The sequence below is a fragment of the Abrus precatorius genome, unplaced genomic scaffold (assembly GCF_003935025.1).
Source record: "Abrus precatorius isolate BTA unplaced genomic scaffold, Abrus_2018 Scaffold2, whole genome shotgun sequence".
Classification (NCBI taxonomy): domain Eukaryota; kingdom Viridiplantae; phylum Streptophyta; class Magnoliopsida; order Fabales; family Fabaceae; genus Abrus; species Abrus precatorius.
In genome coordinates, this window is record NW_020874362.1 from 11,621,290 (window position 1) to 11,647,693 (window position 26,404).

The window sequence follows — 26,404 nt, forward strand, 5'->3', positions numbered from 1 at the left end:
ATCCGGTACTTGTATATGGATGGATAATATTATAAAATATAATATGCGACACGATAATAATGACTGGTGATTGAAGAAAGAATATGGGTAGCTGGCACGACAAGATGAGGCAGAACGATCCGATTCTGAGCATGGGAAGAAAGCAAGTAGTTGAAGAAGAAGAAGAATCTGAATCTCCGTTGCTGGGCAAGTCAAACGCATGGTTTAGTGGTTGTGTGTTCAATCTGTCAACGACGATCATTGGCGCTGGGATCATGGCCTTACCTGCGGCCATCAAAGTTGTGGGTCTGGCTGTGGGCATTGCTGCCATTCTCTTTCTTGCCTTTCTCACACACACCTCTTTAGAAATTCTCCTGAGGTTTAGCAGACTTGGCAACGCTGCCACTTACGCTGACCTCATGGGTTACGCTTTTGGAACGCTTGGCAGATTGCTACTTCATATATCCGTTCTCGTCAACAACTTTGGAATACTTGTTGTCTACATGATCATAATCGGTAACGTTGGATTTTTAATATTTATGTCACGTGTTAACCATGTCTTGCACTCAATGAAAATGAAAGTGGAATTTGCAGGTGATGTGTTATCTGGAACATCTTCAAGTGGGATTCATCATTTTGGGGTACTTGAAGGATGGTTTGGTCAATGCTGGTGGACTTCCCGTAGTTTTGTTCTTCTTGTGGCAACCCTTTTTGTTTTCGCTCCATTGGGATTCTTTAAGAGGATAGGTTATTTACCAGTTCCAGTGGCAATACTATCATGCATATCTATGTTTTTCAATAACCTTTTTATCACTTTGTGCCTGTAGATTCATTGAGATACACTTCTGCTTTAGCAGTGGCTCTCGCTGTTGTGTTTCTAATCATAACTGCTGGAATCACATTCATCAAGTTGCTTAATGGCAGTATAGCCAGTCCCAGGTTGCTTCCTAGTATTACTGATATTACATCAGTGTTCAATCTCTTTACGGCAGTTCCAGTCTTTGTGACGGCATTTGTTTGTCATTACAATGGTAAGCTACCTGAATCTATTCTTGCATCTTACTCTTGTTCAGAACAATGGATGTTAAAAGTTTCAACTGTTATATTATTGGAAAGTAAAAATTGATACATGTTTTTCATCTGATATAAATAATCCAATGAGAAAGGGTCTTCTTCTCTACATGTGGCAACAGAAATGATAGCAGTAAATTTATTGAAAATCACAAATTTACGTGTCCTACTCCTGATTTAATAAGTCTCGCTCATGCTTTTGTATAGAGAAGAAAGTATGCTCCTGGTACTCCTCTTTCTGGCAATTAGTGGTATCGAATTCCTTTTTGCATTTTGGAGAAACTTCACTTTTTGTAAGTGCGGCAGGGGAATGAATATTTGAAACGGCATATTGAGCTTGTTGTCTTGACTTGGTGCAATACATCTCTGTTTGCTTTGGACGAACTTAGTCTCAGGAAACAATTAAAAGGTGACAAATGAAAAGAATAGCAGCTTTACCCTGTACTTCCCTATGTAATGAAAACAAAGATACAGTTCACTCGAAAATGAATTAATGAGCAAATCTGCTGCTGGCCATTAAAAGCTGAAGTAAATGACAAAGAAAATTGATCCCTAAAACCAGCAAATTATTAGCATAGGAAAGCTGGACGTTTAAAGCCAGCAAAGCCTGTGTCACTGTATAGCTGTAATTTTGTAAAACTGTTATTCTCTCTTAATTAGGTTGCTAATTTATAACAGTAAGATAGATGTACATATGACAGTTTCGCTAATTTATAGGTCAGAAAATCAACTTGTTGTATTAAATATATGAAAATTCTCCAGCCGGAGAACACAGTTTTGCATACTCATTTATAAATTTTAACACAAATAAACCCATGATCTAGAAGGTTTATACCATTAAAGCAGAAAGGTGCACCAGGGGAGAGAGGAGGGAAGTGGGGTTCAGATGGTGCGCAATCAAGTTTGTTGACAGGGAAATATTTCCCTATGGAGCCGGTGGCTCTGGTGTGTATTGTTACACCTTGTCTCCTCATTTGCTTGAATAATATGTACATTCACCTTTATTTCTGGTGTTCTCACGAATTTTTATTTATACTTTCTGGGTCGCTCAGATATTTGATATAACAAACAATAAGATTGAGCAATGTTAAGTACTAGTAAAATTTTTTCACTGAAGTATTGTTCTGTTCTGTGCATGCAGTGCATACAATAAACAATGAATTAGGAGACTCTTCCCTGATACAACCAGTAATACGTGCATCACTGGTTCTATGTTCTAGTATCTATATTCTTACAGCATTATTTGGATTTCTTCTATTTGGTGAGTCAACACTTGATGATGTGCTAGCCAACTTTGACACTGATCTGGGCATCCCTTACAGCAGTTTTCTCAATGACATTGTTCGTATCAGCTATGCCATCCACCTCATCCTTGTTTTCCCAGTTATCTTCTTCTCACTGCGCTTCAATTTGGATGATCTTATCTTTCATTCAGCTAGGTCGTTGAACTTGGATAACTGTAGGTTTGTCTTGATCACCACTGGACTAGTCACTTTAGTCTATGTGGCTGCAAATTTTATACCTAGCATCTGGGATGCATTTCAATTCACTGGAGCAACTGCCACTGTTTGCCTTGGGTTTATTTTCCCTGCTGCAATTGCTCTAAGGTAGGGTCTTTTACTTTATCTAAATTTAGTGATCACATCATGTTTCATTAAATTTTTGGCAATTTTATCATGTTCATTTTATTGGTGTGTTTGGGGTGAATCTGTATGACTTATCGTTTAGTATTATTGTCTACAGACTTTATTAAGCTCACAGCTTTTAGGATTAAAAAACCAAATAGAATTTCGTAGAAATAATTGGTTCATAGTTTTGCTTCTTTTCTTGTTTCGAAAAAACCCGACTCTTTATTCAACTGAGAAATTTAGCATTAAGACCTCTGGGCTGCTGTGATTTAGAATTTTTACTTAGTATATAGGACGACATTAGATTGTAGAGATGGACTTGTTCATGCCAGTGGTTGAAGTCAATTCTGCAGGCCTGAAATTCAAAATTGTTGAGATGCTATTCTTGCACTGTTGAATCCATTCTGGATTGGTAGTTGCTCAAGTAGCTACATGAATGTAATTTTTCAGCTATAAACAAAACTATAATCATTTAAATTGGTTCAAACTTCAAAGCTACATAGAGCCATTTTCCTTGCTGATTTATTTCTGCTATTTCAGGGATCCCCACGACATTGCAACAAAGAAGGACAAGATTTTATCCGTTGTCATGATTTGTGTGGCTTTGTTTTCGAATGTTGTGGCCATTTACAGTAATGCCGATGCCTTGTTCAGAAAATAGGTTGATCCTCATTAATGAGTTACTCGCACCCTACATTAGAATTAAAGAGAAGAAAATCCAGCAGTAGGTTTTATTTATAGTTCAGCTGATCATATTGAACAAGTGAATTTATTTTTTCTTGAAGTTGAGTTTTTTCTTTGTCAAAAACAGATTGTGGAAGGAAAATTGCAAGTACAAGTGGGACACTTACGGACATTGGAATCTCTTAACGCACTTATATAGAGTGGTGCCCAATTAATGCGAGTCGTGTTTGGTTTTCGACTATTTTTTTCAGTTATCCCTCGAATAATTAAAACTGTTATCAAAGCACTGGTTGTAAAATTATGAGATATACCTTCCATGATCCAAATGACCACTGTTTGGTAATTTGTGCCAAATTCTCTCTCAAAAACCTCCTTTCAAAAGTTTTACTGGAACCAAGACATGAAAAGTATCAAATCGAATCATTAATCAACTTTTGTATCCAGTGAGGTACAATAAGTTAATGATAAGTCTTACTTAAATCCAACTTTGCATATTTATGTGTAATTGTATGATCGAACTTCAACAGTCTCACCTAGTGCTAGAATCGAACTATTGCCAATCTCTTGTAACATGTCTCCTAAATTCCAACTACCACTTTAAGTGAAAATGTATGAAGAAACGAAAGAACAGCATATATTCATCCATGTACAATTTGAAACTTTAGGTAACAAGTCTTCTATTTTTGGTATTATTTACTTTACACATCAATTCGAACCATGTAAAATCCAGTGTAAGAACAGATATGACAGTATCCATGACAAAAAAATGCTACATATCCTCCTAATTCCCTCCCGAAAAGAATGAAATAAAATAGTGTAAAAGTTTATTAAAAAAAAAAAAAAAGAAGAAAAGATCATACCAACAAGCCCATTTTGGCTGCTTTGAAAGTAGGAAAGCCAAGCAGACTGAAGCAGCCAGACGTGAGAAATCACCTCAAATTATTACCACTGCTCCAATCCTTCACTAATCTTCTGTTACATCAATCATGAACTAAAGCAGTGGCTGCCATATACACTTCTTGTTTTGCATGTAAACTTCTAAATCTGTAAAGCCATATGTTGAGGCCCCCTTTTGTTCATGACAATTTACCCAAGTTTGATCACCCAATTCCTTGTATGCTCATTAAATAGCACAAGACGCAAATGGAGTTCCCGCCACAGACATCTCTTGATGGAAATATGCCTGTTTGAAGCAAGTGTAGAAAAGAAATACCAGATTCCCGCAAGGCACTAAATTGGCAACCGAATTCTTGTTTTGCATACTTCTTTCTTCTTCATGTCTCTGGCTATTGCAATCCCATGCATGTAAATATATACAAATTTCATCATATTGGACTGCACTCCACAGGATTAAAGGTGAAGGCAGAAAGGTAAGCAACCTGAGTTCCTGTGAGTCTAGTTAAAAAAATAGGTAGACTCCAAAACCTCCTGAAGATCAAAGTCTCCTCGCTCTGGTAAGGGAGTAAAGCTCAATGTGGGAAAAGTCTTTTGAAAGCCCTCCAACAACTGCATTCATGAGTAAACAAGGAACTCTTAAACAGCCAAGTCCAAAGACAAGTTTACTCGTACATGATAATAAGGTAAAATAATAAATTCAAAAGCAACATGCATGCAAACAAATTGAGAGGTCCGTAAGCTCCCTAATTTAGTCACGTAGATAGGTTAGGTTAGATGATACGAGATAAGTAATTACAAAAAGCATAAATCTTTCATAATAAATGGTCAGTTTAGGTACTTCATTTCATTCCACAGAAATCCCTAAAAAAGAAAAAAGGAAAGTTCGACTGGATTTAATGACAACATACTAGCCTTGACCAACAGTAGTGTATAAAAGGAGATAGATAAAGTCATAATGGATTGATTCAAAGAAAATGCTTCATTCTTGGCAATCTAGTCCTAAGGTATGTCCATGTCACAAACTTACAAGGCATATTTAATCCAATCCTTAGAAACAGGGAAAACTGCCAAGAGACAGGATCAAAAAGTGGTATTGATCTAAACAAAAGAAATGTATATAATGAAAAGATACAAAATACTTTACATTTTCCAATATTGGAGCCTCATAGAGTTCAACAAACTTTTGCCTGAGTATCCTGTTCATTTCATCAACATCACACGCATGTGTCCAATATGAATCATGAACTCCTGCAATTAAGCATTTGTTTATAAATTTAAATTCCTAATCAAAAGTTAACACTGATGTGTACACAAAAATATTACATGCACAAATAAATGACTGTGTTATATAAACAAATAAGCACCTGCAAAGTTTAACCCTGCTTTTTTACAAGCTACTGCAGTCATCATCATGTGTGAACCATCAAGAGAGTGAACAAAATTTGGGGGAAAAGCTGTTCTCTGCCTTTTAACCATGACCTGTTACAAATTATGACGTGATATTTAGCTTGGCTCAATTTTTCTCAATAGTTCATCTAATATCTAATATAGGAAATAAAATGAAATAATGATCCATACAAAATGAAGATTGCTGCATTTTAATGCTGATAACATGGTTCTTTTCCTCAATTTTATCCGTGTGCATATAAAAATGGGTCTTTCAAATGTATGGCTAGAGCAAGACATTTCCTTTTCTGTTGCCCCAGGGGAAATGCAGGGTTTTGACAAGAAAAACCAAATAAAATAGTGATACAGTATTAAGATTGCACAGGGCAACTAAGCCTTTAAAAAACATGAACTACTCTGATCTGATGCTATGATGCATCATGCATTTTACAAAATACAGGATCTTATTCAGGCATATGGAACTCTGATACATTCAAATAAATCAACAATTAGTTTCAAAGGAATCACGAAAGTCTACATATACGGGTAGGTCAATTTTGATCAAATCAATACTTACCTTGTCAGTCTCCCGTTGTAATGTCAGTATCTGAAGAGAAGTCTTGATCTGCACATCAAATATTGTTACCTTATTAGTGATGTAAAGAATATATGTCAATTGCTGCTGGTGTATTTGACTTCAGAAAAAACGAGAGAGATAAAAGGAGAAGAATTTAGGCTGACAGTAGAGAAACATACAAGATGTCTTCCTAATTGTCGGTAAGGTTGTACAACAGGAAGACCAAGAGGTGTGATCCACCGGACTGCTTGGTTTGTGGAAGCTATAACCTATCGGTGTACAAAATTCAATCAACAACAATTGAGATGTGAACACATCAAAGCATAATGAACATTAACGCATAGGAACAGTGTTAGAACAACAACATGCAATTTCATATCTCATTGTATCGCATTAAATGCATTTAGTGTTTGTTCAGAGAAGGAGAAAAGAAAGATTTGGGGAAATCTGTGTCTAAACTATACAACAGTACTCACTTATAAATATAGAGATTGTTAAATACAAAGATTTGATGTTACCCTAACTGCCATATTACATAATTAAATGTTAATTTACCCCATGGAATTAACATATTTACATTCTTTCAACACTATCCCTCAAGTTGGGACATAAATTATTCACTTAGCTTATTACATATGTAACTTATCCAAGGACCTCCCAATGATGTAGTGAATAAATTTTCCAGTAGATCATTTGAATTAACAAAGCCATTGGCAATGTCTTGTGATTTGATTGAAGCTTGACATTTAGATCGGTAGAGGTGTCAATAGCCTTGGCATTCAATGCATTCAGTAAGCCTCTTTCCTCAAGAATTGTGCCACCATTATTTCAAGAGTATTGAAGTTTTCCAAGATCTTTTGTCAGAAAATTATTAAAAAGATGTTTTATGCTAATGATGCCATGTTAATCACTACACGATCAAATAAATGCACCCTTCAATTGAATGGTGATAGAAGACTGACATCACACCGTGTCATATCAAATTGTTGAATCTTCCAAACCAAGTTTAGGTGATCATTTGAACCCATATAAAGATTTGCAAAGACAACAAATAAGGCCAAAAGACTCCCTAAGCAACAAATATAGGTGTGTAAGAATATGACCAGAATACTCATTATAATACTTGAAAAATCTTTCGTAAACTATCTTTGGAGAAAGAGTTAGGCCAATCCATTTCTGATAGCATTCATAGGCGTCTAAGAAATAGCACTTATCCGTGGCTATGTAAAATGCATGATGTGTGTGTTGGTTTTGCTAATCATTTTCTTATGGCAATGGTTGAATCAATAAATAGAAAGTTCTGTTGAAAATCACAACAGGGGTGTATTGGTAATACTAAAGCCTGTTTGGTTTTTGGAAACGTTTTTTGTTTTCATTTTCTATTTTCAGTTTTAATGACAAAATTGTCACCTTGTTTTAATTTTCTTTCCTGTTTTCTAAGATGTATAGGAAACAGTAAAAAAAAACTGTTATCAGTGTAGGAAACAAAATGAAAAATAAAAACAGAAAACATTTCCTGAAACCCAACAGCCCGTAAATGTTACGCTTCACTGTAAAAAATTTCCACTTTGATTTGTTTACCATTGCCCACAATATTCATTCTCCTTGCCCTAATCTATTCCACTACAAGGGTCCAAAAATATGGAAACCCTTTGACTTCTATGCAAACAACTTTGCTTCCATGCTTTTGGTTTGACCTCCTCCACCAGCAATCTTTTTCAATGACCTGGACGATGAACTTTACTGCTGAGATAATCCCCCTAATACCCCTACAATTTAATCTCTCCTGTTTTGTTCATTGCAAACAAAAACCATTCATCTGCAACTACCACAATCTTAGCCACGTCAATCTCAACTACACCATCCTCCAGCTGTTGTCACTCAATGGAATTCTAATGAGGCCCTACTGTTGCCTCTATTCTCATGCACTATTACTGTGGTTAACAGTCAACTTCCTTCATCAGCGATGTTCAGTATCTCCAAACCATTTAACTGTGCTACCTTTTCTAGCAAAGACTAGTCTTTTCACAACCATGTTTAGTAGAGACTATATTATATTACTCTCTTGTTTTTGAGAGGTTTATTTGTGATGCATTTGATACTTATAAGCTTCAGCTTGGGGGGAGTGTTAGAATAACCACATGCAGTTCATGTGCATTTTATGTTCACAAGGAATTAGTGTCTAGGAAATAGCACCACTTATTCATAGTCTTGTAAATTAAATATCACTATATCATGAAATGTGTGTATATATAAGAAGCTGTGTCATTCACTCAAGCTATGCCATCCTATCTTTCTTTTATTTCAACACATAGGAACGTGGCCCACAAAAATAGATCATTAAAACATAGCAAATTAACTGTGGGTGAAATGACAAGGCTAGGCAAGGTACAATCTTTAAAAACATATATCCTCAATACTGTTACTTTATATACCATTAGCATGTTTTTGGATGATAAATGGAAGGCCACTAGTTTGAAATAAGTGTTTTTAAAGATAAGTGGTTAAAAACAAATTTCCACTTTTGTGCATATCCATTAACAGCTTACTGAGTGTTGTCAACCACAAACTTCTACAGATCTGACAATCAACCTTTTGTGTTCCTTAATGTATTTTTTTTTTAATTTTTTTTTTGGGGGTTATATATAACATCTTACCCAATCCTAGTGGCATTTACCCTCAAAATTTTCTAACAAATTATAACTAAAAGTGAGAGAACTATTTGAAAAGAATAAGGGTCTGTTTGTTTAATAGTTGTAACAAGGTTATTCCACAAACCCCAATATTGTTAAAACCTCAGTTTCCTGAATGTGATTTTTTTTTTTTTCACATCTTGGAAAGAGTATCCATACCTGCAGATGGGTAACCAATCAGGCCTTGAGATTACATATTTTGAATTTAAATGAACTGGATAAACAAACTATGAAAAGTATATTTTCCAGCTATCAACAATATATCACTCATTCTTTTTAAGTAATGCTAATCAACCCAAAAATAGTCATACCTTTGCACAATCACCCAGCCAACTCATAATACTTCTTGCAGCCTCAAACATCTCTTCTAATGCAGTGAGAGTGGTCTATAAAACAACTACTGAGTAAAATATATAATACAATAGATTTAGAAAGGTTAAATGCAACTCCACAAAATCAAATTTTCATACTTTTGCAGCATAGCACGAGGCAGCAAACAGCTCAAAATCATCCTCAATGGCACAACGCTCCTTTAGCCTCCTCTTAATCTGATCCCTAGCCCCAACATAAGTCACTCCATAAACTGACGTCATCACTGTTTGCTTTACCAACTTCCGGTCCACCTAGTAGTGTCAATTATGAAAATATTTAGTTGCTACAAGTCCGAGGTTGGTACATATGTATGCCATTTCATATTACAGAGAAAAGAATAGGTGCCACTAGGACAACTCATCTCAGAAAGTCAACAACGTTGTTGATAACAAATTTAAACACTTCCATCTTCAAATAATCCAAACATCCAAAAAAGAAAATAATGTTTCATAACTTGAAATTAATAGAAACCTGGCTGATCAAACGCCTAGCATGTAATGCATTTGGATTAGTTTGAGGATCTTTCTCTGCATCTCTTCTCATGATCTCAAGTACTCTGCACCATATTACCGAAGTTAAAGACATCAAAACAGTAGCCCTTAAACAATTTTAAGGCATCATCAAAATAAATAAATGTAGTCTTAAATGCAGTTTTGGTACTCATACTTTAATCTGTGTGTGATCTTAGTCCCCTTAATTTTAATTGCTCCCATTTAGTCCCTCTAGTTTTCAAATTATTTAAATTAACACCCTTACCCAAAATTTCATCCAATTATTGACAAAAATTAAATAGAGGTGTGACATATTATTGATTTGTATAAATAAGTAAAGAAAAAATGTATAAAATATTTAAATAAAAATACTAAATGAAATTAATTAAATATAATAAAAGCCTTTTGTATAAATCAATGATATATTATATAGTTGAGAAAATTAATTTGAATTATAAAATTAAAAGGACTACATGTGAACAATTAAAATTAAGGGGATCAAAAACACATTATTTTAAAGTAAGGGAGACTAAAAGTGCAATTAAGCCATAAATTAATTGACAAACTATTCGAAGAGAAAGGAATAAATGGTAAATTATTTTTTCATAGGGTCATATGGGTCATTTTTGGGGGAAAGCTTACAATGTAACTGACTCCCTTGTTTGATATTGATAGAATGAAATCAAATAATCAGAGAGAAAAGGAAAAGGAAAAGGTAAATAGTAACTTCCATTTGGTTTAAGAAGACTTTTTTATAATTTCATGTTCTATTTTCACATTTTAATTACAAAAATGCCACCTTGTCATCATTTTGTTTCCTAGTTTGAATGATTTGTACAGGAAATATGCAAACAATACGAATCTTTGAAAATAAGGAGGCATTCATATCCTTTTTTGTACTCTCATTTGAGCGTCTTCAGATTCACATTGAAAGACTTGTAAACGCGGATCCAATGTGAAAACTACAACTAATAAGATGGATCCAACATGAAAACTACTACCAGTAATGTTAAAATAGATAGATATTTAAATGCATATCCAAACACACAATTAGAATAAGAGATTATTTTATACAACCCAAATACAATTGATTATGTTAAAATCACTTTTCATCCAACATATTTGAACACAACTTATTTCATACAATCAATTATCACAATAATTGATGACTCAATCAATAATTGAAATAATTTATTTTTTCAGCTCATCCAAACACTATATATATATATATATATATATATATATATATATTACCTAGCAGCAATTCCTGAGTAAACATCAGCAGGCTGGTCTCCACCAACAAGATTGACTGCAGCAGCTCCCAACTTCAAAATAAATAAATAAACAAATAAACGCAGCAAATTGATGGTGAGGAATAATGAAAAAGAGAGAAAACAGAAGCAAGACAAGTATGTCAGGCAGAAATTGTATAAAATCAGTCTACCAGATGTAATAGAACTGGATAAAAATAAGAAAGAATTTGAGATAGATGAAGAAAAGAGACTGTATTATTGACTAGTACAACTCAGGGTATCCGAGACAACATGTTCTCTCCTCACTCTCAAAGAGCCTAATCCTTTCTAAATGACAAGATATCCCTCTCTTAACCTCCATTTGTATTCATAGGCAACATGTCTTAATTCAAACAATCTCACCAAACTAACTGATTGGTGACCAAGTACTAATGGGGGTACGTAACAATACTGTCGCCCTAAAATTACACCTTGTCCTCCAGGTGAATTAGATTTTGGCAGTTGAAAACCAGGTGCCTCTGGGGTTTGAACTGTTGGAATCATGACGACCAACCTATCCCTACCACTGTAGTCCCAAAATAGCTTTGATTCCTCTAGGGTCAAACACAAATATGTGAATGCTCCTATTCTCTTCAGGTGCTTTGTTTTCTGATGTCTTTACAGCCTTGAAACAGTGTTAATACATGTGCAACTGTACTGAGAAGCCATGGCCCCATTGCAAATGTTCTGATTGCAAGTTGTAGCACTAGCAGTTGATTATTAGTGTGATTCAACTTCTTTTTCTTGGGTCTGATCCAATATATCAGAGGAAGGATTAAGCCTTTGCCATTTTCTTTCTGTTGACAAGCCCAAGTTATCCATTCAGTTCTCCCATTTATCTTAATTGTGCTATCCAGGGGAACAATTTTCTCCTCTGCCTTCACTTCTCCCAAAAGATGGTTGTCATCACCCACAGTCTGTTCTCTATTTTGCCTTGTTTCCTTCTCCTCCATTGATCAATCAAACTTTTCATCCACCCTATCTATCAAAATGCTTGTTCCTTTCACTATTTCTGCTTCTGCACTATCAGTTTCTTCTCCACCGATTGTTTTCTGTTTCTTTTACTTCCTCAACATCAATGCTGCCTCCATCACCATGATTCTTGTTCTGGATCTCAAGATTTCTTTCTAATTCAGATTCACTAAGTTTTCCTTCATCTCTCTCATGATGATTCTTACTTCCTCCTCCATATTCAGTGGTTGTGGAAAGCCAAGTTCTGCAGTCCAAGGTAGTCAAAATCGCGTTTCGGATCGTAGAATCGGACGATTCTACGATCTCCAGCAAAGCTTCCATGCTGAATCAGTGCTAGGAACATGAATTGGTATGATTGGTGGGATCGTGCTTGTTGAGCCGTAAAATCGTTGAAAACACATGATCTCGACGCGCATAGAATAAGACTTTTGGGCCAATGAACCACGACCCCAACCCGACTTCATTAAAGGGGTTGGAACCCTAAAATCCCAAAAACTCCGCACTGCGACTTCTTCCTTTCTTCTTCACTCTGTTCTACAAGACTTTAAGTCTCTGATGTGCGACTTCTTCCTCCGACTCTGCTGTGTGACTTCTCTGTGTTTTTTCGACAACTACGAATTGGCTCCGGCGACTGAGCTTTAGCTCCCGCGACTTTACTTTTTCTGCGATTTGGTCTGGGATTTTCTGCCTTCTGCGCTCTTTTTTTCTTCTTCATCTTCATCATCTTTGGGCTATTGTGTGTGACTGGGATTTTCTTCATTTTTTGCTTTTGTGCTCTGCTTTCCATTTTCTGTGCTACTATTGTCTGCTACCATTAGATAAAATGGCTTCAACCAGTAGTCAAGCTCCTTCCTCCAAGTCATTACCAAAGAATGCACCCGGAAACAAAAGTGATGAGCATGGCAACATGGGATTGCAATTGAAGGTACAAGAAAAATTCAATGCAAATATTGTCAAAAAAATTGTAAGTGGAGGTGCTGATCGATTGAAGCATCACTTGGCTCAAACAGCCAAAGATGTTGGAGCATGCAAATCTGTTCTGGATGAGGTCAAAAAGCAAATGTGAAATTTACTTGTACGCATGCAAGAAAATTTGAATAAAAAATCAAATTCCTTTGCTGACTGTTCTGCTGAGAGAGAGACTTTAGATACAAGTAGTGGAAGCAAAAGAAAATCAAGTGAGAATGAGGTGACTGGAGGAGGAAATATTTTTCGGAAAAGGAGCACCCAAGCAACAATCAACAACATATTCAACAAAACTAGAAGAGAGGAGGCTTGTCAAGCTATTGGATGGTTTTTTTATAATAATGCCATATCATTTAATGTGGCAAGAAGTGATGAATTTTCTGTTATGTGTGATTTTATTGCTAGTCATGGTCCTAGATTTAAACCACCAACCTATCATGAAATTAGAGTAAAGTATTTGAAGAAGGAAATAGAGTTAACAAAGGAGAGATTAGAAGAACATAAAGCTGAATGGAATACTGTTGGATGCACATTAATGACTAATGGGTGGACTGATAAGAGGAGGAGAATAATATTAAACTTCTTGGTAAATAGTCCTAAAGGAACTATTTTTTTTAAGTCTATTGATGCATCTCATATAGAAAAAACAGCTGATAAAATATTTAAAATGATTGATGACATTGAAGAAATTGATGAGAAAAATGTAGTCCAAGTTGTGACTAATAATGCAGCAAATTTTAAAGTTGCAAGGGAGATGTTGATGCAAAAAAAGAAACACTTGTATTAGACCCCTTGTGCGGCACATTGCATTAATTTGATGTTGGAAGACTTTGAAAAGAAGATACAAATTCATGAAGAGACAATTCCAAAAAGCAGAAAAATTACAACCTACATCTATTCAAGGACAGGTCTTATTTCTCTATTGCAACATTTCACCAAAGGCCAAGATTTGGTAAGGCCAGAAATTACTCGTTTTGCTACATCTTATTTGACTCTAGAGTGCCTTCAAGAAAATAGAGCTGCTTTGAGATAAGAATATTCACATCTAATGAATAGAAGTTCTCTAAGTTTGCTACGACAAAGGATGGGAGAGTTATAGACGAATTGATTTTGGATAGAGTTTTGGAAGGATATAATCACTTGTTTGAAGGCTGCATTTTCTCTTATCAAAGTTCTTCGAATGGTTGATTTAGATGAGGAAATTATGGGCTTTATTTATGAGGCAATGGATCAAGCTAAAGAGAGAATATTCAAATTGCTTTCAATGGTGTTAAGAAAAGGTAACTAACTATAACTACTATCAAATTAAATTAGTCTCTATTTTGTGATCTATGTTGTATTGTATATTAAATCTTTGTTGTTTGCTCTTTATCAATTATGTACCTAAATGGAATATCATATATAAAAGATGGGATAAACAGCTCCATAGGCCTTTGCATGTTGCATGCTATTTTCTTAATCCTAGGATGCACTATAGTCCTAAATTTAAGGTTGATCTTGAAGTTAAGCGTGGACTATATGATTGTTTGACAAGGATGGTGCTTGACCAAGATGAACAATGTAAAATTGATTGTCAACTTAATTCATTTAAAAAGCAAGCTGGTAATTTTTTTGGCTAGAAAAACTATTGATATGCGTCTACAAACTAATTGGTGGATGTCATGGAGATGAGCATCCTAAGCTTCAAAGATTTGTTATTTGAATACTAAGCTTGACATGTAGTTCTTCTGGATGGGAACATAACTAGAGTGCCTTTGAGATGGTAAGTAGAATTTCTTTTCTAAAATTATGTACTAGGCTAGCCAACTATTTTTTTTTTTATCTTAAATTATAATTTAATATATTATTATTTGTTTAGGTGCATACTAAAAGAAAAAACCATTTGAAGCAAAATACAATGAATGATGTGATATTTGTTATGACAAATTCAAAATTGGCCAAGAAGAAGACAACTAAGAGAGTGAAGGATCTTCACACAAATGTAGATGATATTCCATCTAACAATGAGTGGATAGTGAAAAATAATGATAGAGGAAATCATGAAGATTTGGGCCTAGAAGACAATTTGGAAGATGAGGATATTCAGGTTGATGCTCTTAATGAAAATGAGGACCTGGATTTAGACCAAGGTTCATATCAAGATGTTGTTAGTGATGTCCCTAATATAGACAATTTAGATGATGGACCAAATGAAGATGATGATGGAGATGACAACTTTTTTTATTATCAAAATATTTTAAATATGATAAAATAGATATTTAAAGTTTGGATATTAATTTTGTATTTGGTTTGGAACTTTGGAATATGTTTATATTGGACATGTTCTTAATATTTATCTTTTAAAGTATTGTGGTTTTAATTAATGTTTTTATTTTCTTCCTATTTATATTATTTTATATGTATATATATAATTTTGTAAGATCTTACATTCCGTGTTGCAATCCTACGAGTTACAATCCTAAATCCCCTCTCCGATCCTATGTAAAATCTCAATTTTGACTACCATGCTGCAGTCTATTTTTGTGCTGTTTCTTCTCCACCACAAGCCTATCAAATTCTTCCTCTACTATATATGTGTCTGTTTCTTTCAGTGTTTCTGTTTCCACATTATTGATTTCTTCCCCTTCCATCAAGACATCCTCTCCCTTTCTGTTTTCTTGCTGCAAAGATTCTCTTACCTCACTGCAATTCAGATTCTTCTTCCATTTTGTTTTTGCTTCTAATTTCTGATTTTCCTTCCCATTCCAAGATTCTTGATTCTCCCACTTCTTGCTCCTCCTTCAATTCTCTTCAGATACCTGCAAGCTCTTTCCTTATTTCCCTAATAAGGCAATCCTCCTCAATCTCCCTTCTCCAATCTGCAATCTCTTTCTTCATTTATCCAAGAATGTCAAGAATTTCCTTCCTCATTCTTGTTGAACTCTAAACAGCTCCAGAATTAACCATTTCATAGTATCCGATCTTCAAAAGATTCCCAGAACTACCTTGAGAGCCATATTGTTAAATTTGAGAAATCAAAGGAATAATGAGTTTTAGTTGAAAAAGGCTGCTTTTGCTAAAAAAGAATTTAGCAATTGTTGAGAGAGGGAATATTGAATCCGTGTGTCTTGGGCACGGCGGAGCTATTCAATTTTATAGGGAAGAGTATATAATTACAAAATACAGAGTTACTATATTTACAAGATTCTAATAGATTGTAAAAGCAATCACTGTAAGATATAAAACCATGTGTGCATATATAATCAACTATGAACTATGCTAATTGTACACTGAACTAGCTCCATGCATTTCCTAGGTTTCAGTTACTAGCATCAATCTGCAATCTGAAGCAGTTGGGACAAAACGATCAGGAAATATAAAATTAATAATAATGTAGAAAGCTTAGAAATTTGAATTCAAAATAAATTGACCAATGAATTCAGATTTCAGAATTATTCTAAAAACATTTTTAGGGATCAAATAGGAGCATACTTTTAGGAATCAGATCTGCTTTTATTTAATTTTCCGAGTCATTCCACTTCAGTTATTATCATGCATTTAAATTTATATTCTGATGCAGATTCAATTTACCAAATCTGTCTATTTATTCTCAGTTGTAATCAGAATTCAATCAATCTATAACATTCTCTCTTCCCTACAACCTGCATGGACAAAGAAGTCCTCACTGATTGCTTGATTGATTAACTCCACGGAGCCTGCAATTGGAAAGCCGTATCCGTTTCTACTAACAGCCAAGGATGTGCCGGAGGCTATACATGATTGCTACTCAGATTTTGAGAATTCATCTAAAATATTTGAGTTGAAAACGTAGCTATGGCAGCTAAATCAGGAAGCAGAAGGTGTGATGTGTTATAACCATGTGGAAACTGTCTTGCAGGAGTTTTGATCAATGCTACGAAGATAATTGGGAAAACCAAAATGATGTTCCCCTAAATCGCACCCGCACCTCTTGCAACATGCCAAACACCCTGCGATGTGGCAGCAGCGGTGACCAACAGCCACGCCACACCGCACCAGCACAATAGTGCCGCTATAGCACGCTATTAACAAGTATGCCACCACCTTTGCCAAACCCATGAAATTCATTTTCTCCCATGAAGTGGGGTGGATCAACAGCTGTAATGAAATTTCCCTCCTCAAGTGAGGCAGACAAGATGCTCCTACCTAAACCATCGGACTGTGGTGCATGCATGGAGGCTGAGACTACTCCGGTGATGGAGATGAAAGCAGATCAAGTCATCATTCCACAATTTCAGGGCCAAAGCATACTTAGTTAGAAGGGAGCAAGGACAAGATTGGAAGTTTGATAAGCGTAGGCCACCTTTAATGAAAGTTTATCAGAGGAAGCATAAGAATAGGACAGTTGTAGAGGATTTGAATTGTCAATCATAACTGTATTAGTTATAACTGTATTTTGTTTCATGCTCTATAAATAGTTAGTTAGAAAGGGGGGAAGGGATCCTTTTGGAGAAATCGGAGATTGGAGGGAGAGGCTGGAACTCTCGAAATTCTAGTAGGAAGGTGTTGTACAGTTTCCTATTTTCTTCTCTTGTTCAGAGAAGATCCAATAAAGAAATCTATTCTTTGTTCAGTACCTATCAATCTGGTATCAGAGCTCCATCCAGGAGCTGTGGTATCGGGATCGTTTATGCGCAAAATAACTACCAGAATGGAGTCAAGGATCGAACGATTGGAGCATTTTATGGAGCTGTGGAATCGCGAGCGAGAAGAGGATCGGAATCGAGAGGAAGAACAATTCAGACGATTGGAAGCGTTGGTAGAATCCTTGGTTTGCCGTTTGGGAGAAGATGCAAAAAATGACGCAGAGTATCAGGCAGCGGAAGAAGCAGAGCGTCGGGTGAAGATGACGCCCAGTCAGATACGGCAGTAGGCGGGCAATCTGTCAGAGTGAGTGAACAATGAAAGAAGATGAAAATTCCAGTGTAAGAAGGTTAATAAATTGGAATGTTATTTTCGCTTGCAAGGAGCTGAGGATGGGGAGAAACTTCAGGCAGTGATGGTGGCACTTGAAGGTAAAGCTCTAAGTTGGTTTCAATGGTGGGAGTCATGTCATCCGCACCAAAACTGGGAAGAGTTAAAAGAAGCTATTATCGGTAGATTTCAGCCAGCCATGGTACATAGTCCTTTTGCGGCTTTATTGGCTTTAAGGCAAGAAGGCACGGTGGAGGACTTTGTTTCTCAATTCGAGAAGTTTGTAGGAATGCTGAGTGGGGCAGGAGAGGAACATTTGATGGATATATTTGTCAATGGCTTGAGGGAAGAAATTGGAGCTGAGTTGAAATTGTACAAACCTCCGAATCTATCAGCAATGATGAAGAAAACATTGATGATTGATCAAAAGAATGCAGCATTAATGAAGAATGGTGTTGGGGCCGTAGGAAAGCTTGGGAGCAATCATAAACCATTCTCTTTCTCTCGTACGGTGACGGTGGATACAGGACAGAAACGGGGAGTAGGAGGAACACATGCTGAAGTCGTTTCAGCTGCATCTTTTGCTGGTAGTAATGGAAGTGGGTCTGGATTTAGAGGATGGGGGGGGTGATTTCAAAAGGTTGTCCAATGCGGTAATGCAGGAGAAAATAAGAAAGGGGGAGTGCTTTAGATGTGAAGAAAAATATGGACCCAATCATATTTGTAAAAATAAACAGTTAAAGGTGATGTTGGAGGAAATGGAGGGTATGAATGGGTGTGAGGAGGACAATTCAGAAAGTGAGGGCAGAATTCAAGCAATTATCGCTAAATAGTATTGCTGGATTTACTTCCAAGAGGTCCCTTAAGGTGTGGGGTGAACTTGGTCAGGAGAGTGTGATAGTGTTGATTGATTGTGGGGCTACCCATAATTTCATTTCCCATGAATTGGTAAGAAGAGCTCAATTAGCAGTTCAAAATACGCCTTCCTACGTGGTAGAGGTTGGTGATGGTCATAAGGTTCGGTGTAAAGGTAAATGTGCTGAAGTGGCCATGATGATACAAGGGGTGCCTATCAAACAAGACTTTTATTTGTTTGAATTAGGGGGGTAGAGATGGTTTTGGGGCTGGAATGGTTGGCCGAATTAGGAGAAATCAGAGCAAATTTTGAGCAATTAACTCTGAAAATAAAGGTGGAAGGGCAGTTGGTAACACTGAAGGGGGAACCGGAGTTAACGAAGGGCAGAACTTCATTGAACTCTATGATTAAGACTATACAGCAAGAAGGGGAAGGTTTTTTGTTAGAATGTCGATTGATTCAGCAACCTGAGGAAGCTATGGCAAAGTTACCTCCAGTATTGACTGCAGTTCATCAACAATATGCTGAGCTGTTTGAGGTTCCGAAGACATTACCTCCGGCAAGGAAGCATGATCATGCCATACATCTTAAGGAGGGAGCTGCTATTCCCAACATTCGACCCTATAGGTATCCTCATTACCAAAAAACAGAAATTGAAAAGATGGTTAGTGAGATGCTGGTAGCTGGAATTATTAGACCGAGTGTGAGTCCTTATGCTAGTCCTATTATTTTGGTAAAGAAAAAAAGATGGAAGTTGGAGGTTTTGTGTGGACTATAGGGCCTTTAACAAGGTGACTATACCTAACAAATTCCCTATTCCTGTTATTGATGAATTGGGTAACGCTAAAATTTTTTCAAAATTGGATTTGAGGTCCAGTTATCACCAAATCAGAATGAGAAGTGAGGATATTGAGAAGACAGCATTTAGAACTCATGAGGGGCACTACGAGTTTGTAGTGATGCCTTTTGGGCTCACTAATGCGCCGTCAACCTTTCAATCCTTGATGAATGAAGTGCTGAGACCATTATTAAGGAAATATGTATTGGTATTTTTCGATGACATTTTGATTTACAGCAAAAATGATGATGAGCATGCACAGCATTTGGCTACAGTAATGGATCTTCTACAGCAAAATGAATTAAAGGTGAACAGGAAAAAATGTATTATTGGCCAATCTACTTTGGAATATTTGGGCCATATATTCCAGCAGGTACTGTGGCGGCTGATCCAAAAAATTAGAATCTATGTGGCTTTGGCCTCAACCTAAAGATGTGAAGAGCTTGCGGGGATTTTTAGGTTTGACCGGATATTATAGATGGTTCATGCAGCAATATGGTCTCATTGCTAGACCATTGACTCAACTTTTAAAGAAGGATAGTTTCTTGTGGAGTGAGGAAGCTCAAGTTGCTTTTGATAGACTCAAGCATGCCATGACCGTACTGCCCACGTTGGCTGTTCCAGACTTTTATAAAATTTTTGTTTTAGAAACCGATGCTTCAGGAACGAGTTTGGGTGCGGTTTTGCTTCAAGATGGGAAGCCTCTTGCTTTTTGGAGCACGGCTTTGTCAGACAGAAATCAATGTACGAGAGGGAGTTGATGGCAGTAGTTAAAGCTGTGCAAAAGTGGCGACATTATTTGTTGGGAAGTCATTTCATCATACGGACGGACCAAAAAAGTTGGAAATTTCTCACTGATCAGCGGTTGTGGGCAGAGGAACAATTCTGTTGGATTTCAAAATTATTTGGATATGATTTTGAAGTGCAGTATAAACCAGGCAAAGATAATACCGCAGCTGATGCTATGTCTCACCGAAGCTCTTATTTTTCAATTTCAATTATAAAGATGTCTGATTTTGAGGAGTGGCAAGAGGAGATTCAACAAGATGCTAAGTTGAAAGGTATTATACAAGATTTATTGCTGAACCCAGCTTCTCACGAGGGATATGTTTTGAAGGATCAGAAACTGTTTTATAAAAACAGTTCGGTGTTGCCTAAATCTTCTGCTAAGATTCCCATTATTTTAAAGGAATTTCACTCTTCGTTGATTGGAGGACACTCTGGTTATTTTCGAACTTTCAAGCGAATTGCCAATGTGGTTTATTGGGAAGGTATGAAGAGTGATATAAAGGAGTTTGTGGCTGCCTGTGATGTGTGTCAGAAATAAATACTCTACTTTGACTCCAGCTGGATTGTTACCGCCATTGCCAATTCCCACAGTTGTATGGAGAGACATATCCATGGATTTCGTGGGGGGGCTACCAAAATCCAAAGGAAAAGACACTATTTTAGTCATCGTGGATAGACTGACGAAGTACGACCATTTCTTACCGCTGAGTCATCCTTACACTACTGGAGATGTGGCAGCCATTTTTGTGTATGAAATTGTGAGGTTACACGGTTTCCCTAGTTCTATTGTGTCGGATAGGGATATGATTTTTATGAGCAATTTTTGGAGAAGCTTATTCAAGGCAGTAGGTACCCAGCTGAAGTTCAGTTCCTCTTATCATCCGCAATCAGATGGTGAAACAGAAGTGGTTAATAGAAGTGTGGAAATTTACTTGAGGTGTTTAACTGGGACAAGACTCAAAAACTGGAGTTTGTGTTTGGCTTGGGCTGAATTTTGATTCAACACAAACTACAATGCATCTAGTAAAATGACCCTTTCAGGCTTTATATGGATTTGACCCCCCAACGCTTTTAAGGGGAACTGTGATTCCTTCTCGAATGGAAGAAGTAAATCAGCTGCTGCAAAGCCGTGATGAGTTGTTGGTTGAATTGAGGAGCAATCTTCTTAAAGCCCAAGATATGATGCGGGTACATGCTAATAAACATAGAAGAAAGGTGGAATTTCAGGAGGGTGATTGGGGGTTTTTGAAACTTCAACCCTATCGTCGAAGGTCTTTGGCTAAAAGAGTGAATGAAAGTTGAGTCCTCGATTTTATGGACCTTTCAAGGTGCTGTCTAAGATAGGACAAGTGGCATACAAGCTGGAATTGCCTCCAACTAGCAAGATTCATCCGGTGTTTCATGTTTCATGGTTAAAAAAAAATGGTGGGTCCGTTAATTCAAACACAGCCACTGCCAGAAATGTTGTGTGAAGATCAGGAATTGCTGGTTTGTCCACAAGCAGTTTTGGAGGTTAGAGAATCCACTATGGGTGATGTGGAAGTTTTGATACAATGGCAAGGCCTTCCTTCTTGTGAGAATAGTTGGGAATCTGCAGCTAGGATGCAAGAGGCATTTCCTTCCTTCCACGTTGAGGACAAGGTGAAGCTTTTGGCGCCGGGTATTGATAAGCGTAGGCCACCTTTAATGAAAGTTTATCAGAGGAAGCTTAAGAATAGGACAGTTGTAGAGGATTTGAATTGTCAATCATAACTGTATTAGTTATAACTGTATTTTGTTTCATGCTCTATAAATAGTTAGTTAGAAAGGGGGGAAGGGATCTTTTTGGAGAAATCGGAGATTGGAGTGAGAGGCTAGAACTCTCGAAATTCCAGTAGGAAGGTGTTGTACAGTTTCCTATTTTCTTCTCTTGTTCAGAGAAGATCCAGTAAAGAAATCTATTCTTTTTTCAGTACCTATCAAAGTTCCTATGACAAGTGGAATTCATGAGGTTGAGCTTAGCAGCCATGTCACTACTGAAATGATCAAGAATTCAGCGAACCTTGCCTATGTTGTATTGGATGTGTATGGAAATAAAATGGTCCAATTAGTACAGCAGCAACAAGAGTGAGAAGGGAGGACAATATAGTTGCTAAGTTTGGCTGTACAATTTATGCTTTTGAAGAAATTATAGGGATGGGGTAATATTCAAAAGCTGCCACATGTCAGAGACCAAAATCAAAGATGTAAAAAAAGGTATTACTAACAAAAGAAAATACTGCAGAAAAGATTCCTGCAATACCCAGAGCACAGCTCCTACAAGGTTTGCACCCTTGCCCACTACTAACAGCAGAAAAGCATAACTAAATCCTTCTCTCTCTTCTCTCCCCTTATGAGAAACCTTACACGTCAACATGCTCTTCATAACTAATTTTTCTCTCTAATTCCCATTCTGCCCCTTCTTATTTCTCCTACTATAAGTTTTTCAAATCCAAGGCCCATGACAAAGTTGGGCTGGACTTGTCCCCTTAGGTTCATGGGACCTAACATCACACTTCACTAGAATTTGGGCCACAGCTCTGTGCTTCATGGGGAAACTTATGCTACTATTGTATCTCTAGCTATGGGGAAAAGAGACAATCAATTTTTATACTTTAGACAATGGAACCCTGCTGGAGTTATGTAATCCTTCTTCACCTTGAGGACAAGGTGAAGCTTTAGGGAGGGGAGTATTGTTAGGTAACCCCCACTAATAGTTTGTTAAAATAGATTACTTAGTTAACCCCTACTAACAGTTAGTTCAAATAAGTTAGTTAGTTACCCATTAGTTGGTTAGTTAGGTGAGTTAGTTGGAATAAGGCATGTTGCCTATAAATAAGAGGGGAGATTAGAGAGATAATAGAAGGTGATTTGTGAGAGGAAATTGGGCTTTTATGGCATTGGGAGGAGCAGACCCTCAAAGTTCTGCAGTTTGTCTTGTAATTGGGGTTCATCCCTATTTCATCTTAACAAGTACCTAGTTTCTATCAGAAAGGTTTGTTATTGCATAAAGAACAATCCAACTAAACATCTATCAAACCCATACAGAACTCCCACCCAGCCCAATACACTAAAAAAAAACCTGGAAAAAAATAAAATAAAATACGGAAAACTTAATGTTAATTACCTTGTCCCTCCCAAGTGCTGCATAGTGTTGTAAGCCATTGCATGAACCATCCTAGCAAGTGGGGAATTGAAGTGAGGAAAGAAATAGTAAAGCATGTATTTAGCACATGGCAAATCTCAACTTCATTAACATACATGCTCATGAAGAGGTCTACTAGGAAACAACAGAGCCAATTTTGACCAGAAAACCCTTCTTTATGATTAGGATTTATACTTTCATCTCTTTATCTGGGCTTGTTATAATAACCAAACCAAGCCAGCTTGTTACATTTTCAACTCAGATTGGTTCAATTACATATTCCTAGGTATGACTGAATGAAACCCCAAGTTCTTATTCATTCAATGAACAAGATGTTGATCAAGAAAGATAAGTATGCAACAAACACAGTTATAATATAAATCTAATTTTGTATAAGATATATATACTGATTAGATATTCATCACAAGTTAATGTCACAATGTGACAAGGACAAACATCCAAGATAGGCTGAATAAAATTAGCAAATACATATTTAGAGCCCACTTGGTAAACAGGATAGGATAGGATACGCACTTATCTTATTCGCATTTGATGCATACCAAAATTACTAATGATATACAACCGTAAATAATTGAAACATTTCTATGCACTTGAGTAACACCAGTACTATATTATGTGTTTCTTCCAAAAGGGAAATGGAAAACATGCTGCGCTGATATGAAAATATGCTATTCAGATACAACTCAAATTTGAAGGCCTATCACCCTCTTGCTAACAACTCTGTTAGGACTCAAATTTATCCTTCATCAGTTTAGATGAAAATGTCAATTAAAAATTGGTAGCTGAAATTTATGCTTTAGTTAGAAAATGCAGAATCAGACAATATATGTGCTCCCAAATAACTGCACAAGGTACCTGGTGTACAGGCATATGAGAAATGGTAGTCTCAGGACTGGAGCTTCTCAACGCTTCAGAGAGATTGATACATGCCGCCAGGCACTGCAAAGGATCCTCTGCTTGCAACCACCAACACTTTCCTTCAAGAGGCCTGTCTGCAGAATCAAATATATCATCCAGGTGGTTCTCAGTAAATGCTATTCGACCATCATAAGATAACTTGTCGACACCTCCAGCAAACAAATTTGCCAGATGTATTTTTAACCAGTGCAAGCCTGACTTCCCAAGAGGTCGTCCCTCTGCAAACTCAAGTATGCCTCGGCATAAATCAGAACCAAGATGGTTCAAATATGGGTGCATGGGATAAGCTCGCCCTCTGAAATCAAGATTGTGAGGATAATAGAAGCCTTCTTCATCCTTCATCTTTCGTGCAACCTACAGCCACAAAGCCAACGCACGCGATATGCAATGTTTTGCAGAGAGTATTTGATAGAGCTAAATCTATTTAGGATTGGCAGATTTCTTACAGCAAGTTGTAGTTCTATGTGACATCGCTGTGAATGTCTCTCATTATTCTCCTTTTTCACAGCTTTGACTTTCCACTTCCATTTTCGGATTTTTGCTTCATCTTCTGTGTCAGGTTCCTCTGGGAGGGGAACCTGAAAGAGAGAAGTCAGTCATAATCAAGAGGTATTATAGAAATGGAAAAGTGAACAAAGGAAAGACAAAGCTAATTTTGGATGCAGATACAAAATTACCTAGATAAGCATGCAACATTTTCCGCAAAAATTAGTATGTCAGACAACAGATATTCACTTCATTAAAATGATTAATGAATATTTTTATTCATATTATATTTAACATATAACTTTAATTTTGAAAAGTGATATATATATATATATATATATATATCCCTCAAAAATTCACAATTTTCCCATTTGGTCCATCATAAAATGTTTTCTGTTACAAAATGGCCACTTTTGTTTATTTTAAAAGAATTCACGAGTACATATAAAAACCTACTTTCAAGGAAAAATAAAAATATATGCATGCTTCCTTGAAAGAAATCTATACTATACTGCTCTGCTGGGAAGCTTCTCTAGTTATCGTTTCTTTAGTAGAATGGGTCAGGTTTTGAGAGAATTGAGGAGTTCAACAAATACATTTAGCAAGAAGTCTGTTTGCTTAGTACTTACATCTTCACGATCCACCAAATCAGCCAGGCGTCCTCCATTAGCCCATATTTGATCTATCACATTCAGCACCCTTTTATTAACCCTCCATTTGGTGCTGCCAAGGGTATTAAGGGCCTAGTAACAAAATAACAGAATTAATTTCAGCAAGTAGTGATTGTGGACCATGGACAGACAAAGCATATATGTTTACGAAAAAGAATATTCCAACCTCAAAAATAGGATCAAGTTGACTCGTGGGAGCCCTTTTAACTGCTTCTCGTTGTTGCTTTGCTCCATGTATTCTCATAACATACGAAGGCAAATACAAGTATGCTCCTTTGTCATACCTAAAAATATTGCAATATTTGTAAGAAAATTAAAGATTAGTTATTAAAACAGAAGAACTTAATCACAACTCAGAATTCCAAGCTGCATGTCAGTATGTTCCAATCAAAAACAAAATTTAGTAAAACATTAGAACAGCAAGGTAATAAGATGTTTTAACTTGTTCTTTTGATTCAAAATTTACTATCAGAATTGTAGGCATTATACAAGTAAATTAAAATAAGATAAAATAGAAAAATAAAATTCAAATATTTACAATAAATGGGGAGAAAAAATTGCATGAACATATGCAGTACCCTGTCCAGTTAATAGGTGGGACCAACATTGGCATGTAGGGAATGACCACGTGCCTGGCCTGTTAATTTAATCACATTTTGATGTTAGCATCAACCTCACGAGCTTATGCATGAGAAAGCAAATGTATTGCTGAAAGTACAAGC

The 26,404-nt window shown here is 36.5% G+C and overlaps 2 protein-coding genes across 6 annotated transcripts in view; one reads left to right on the top strand and one right to left on the bottom strand.

Annotated features, from left to right (window-relative positions):
- LOC113857397 (amino acid transporter AVT6A-like) lies at nt 1–4,023 on the top strand. 3 transcript variants are annotated; one of them, XR_003503242.1, is made up of 6 exons: nt 1–495; nt 574–726; nt 807–1,010; nt 2,192–2,657; nt 3,219–3,402; nt 3,490–4,023. XR_003503242.1 is itself a non-coding variant. In XM_027489231.1 (5 exons), the coding sequence occupies exons 1-5, from the start codon at nt 84–86 to the stop codon at nt 3,337–3,339; spliced, it is 1,356 nt and encodes a 451-aa protein (XP_027345032.1). In that variant the 5' UTR covers nt 1–83; the 3' UTR covers nt 3,340–3,598. The 3 variants fall into 3 exon arrangements, 1 of the variants encoding a protein (XP_027345032.1); XR_003503241.1 differs by having other exon boundaries at nt 74–495; nt 2,168–2,657; nt 3,490–3,711; XM_027489231.1 differs by having other exon boundaries at nt 3,219–3,598.
- The window catches only part of LOC113857396 (DNA-directed RNA polymerase 1B, mitochondrial-like), a 24,647-nt gene continuing 1,752 nt past the window's right edge, over nt 3,510–26,404 (bottom strand). Inside the window, exons 5-19 of one of the 3 annotated variants that reach the window (XM_027489229.1) lie at nt 26,261–26,319; nt 25,849–25,966; nt 25,641–25,754; nt 24,972–25,103; nt 24,463–24,879; nt 23,569–23,619; nt 11,033–11,103; nt 9,759–9,843; nt 9,386–9,538; nt 9,227–9,301; nt 6,402–6,491; nt 6,223–6,270; nt 5,624–5,738; nt 5,404–5,507; nt 3,510–4,868 (exon numbers count right to left, since the gene is read on the bottom strand). In XM_027489229.1, coding sequence (XP_027345030.1) covers nt 4,758–4,868; nt 5,404–5,507; nt 5,624–5,738; nt 6,223–6,270; nt 6,402–6,491; nt 9,227–9,301; nt 9,386–9,538; nt 9,759–9,843; nt 11,033–11,103; nt 23,569–23,619; nt 24,463–24,879; nt 24,972–25,103; nt 25,641–25,754; nt 25,849–25,966; nt 26,261–26,319 — 1,743 coding nt within the window. In that variant the 3' untranslated portion in view covers nt 3,510–4,757. Of the gene's footprint in view, nt 4,869–5,403; nt 5,508–5,623; nt 5,739–6,222; nt 6,271–6,401; nt 6,492–9,226; nt 9,302–9,385; nt 9,539–9,758; nt 9,844–11,032; nt 11,104–23,568; nt 23,620–24,462; nt 24,880–24,971; nt 25,104–25,640; nt 25,755–25,848; nt 25,967–26,260; nt 26,320–26,404 lie in introns of those variants that run through there. The other 2 variants (XM_027489230.1, XR_003503240.1) reach the window with 2 other exon arrangements.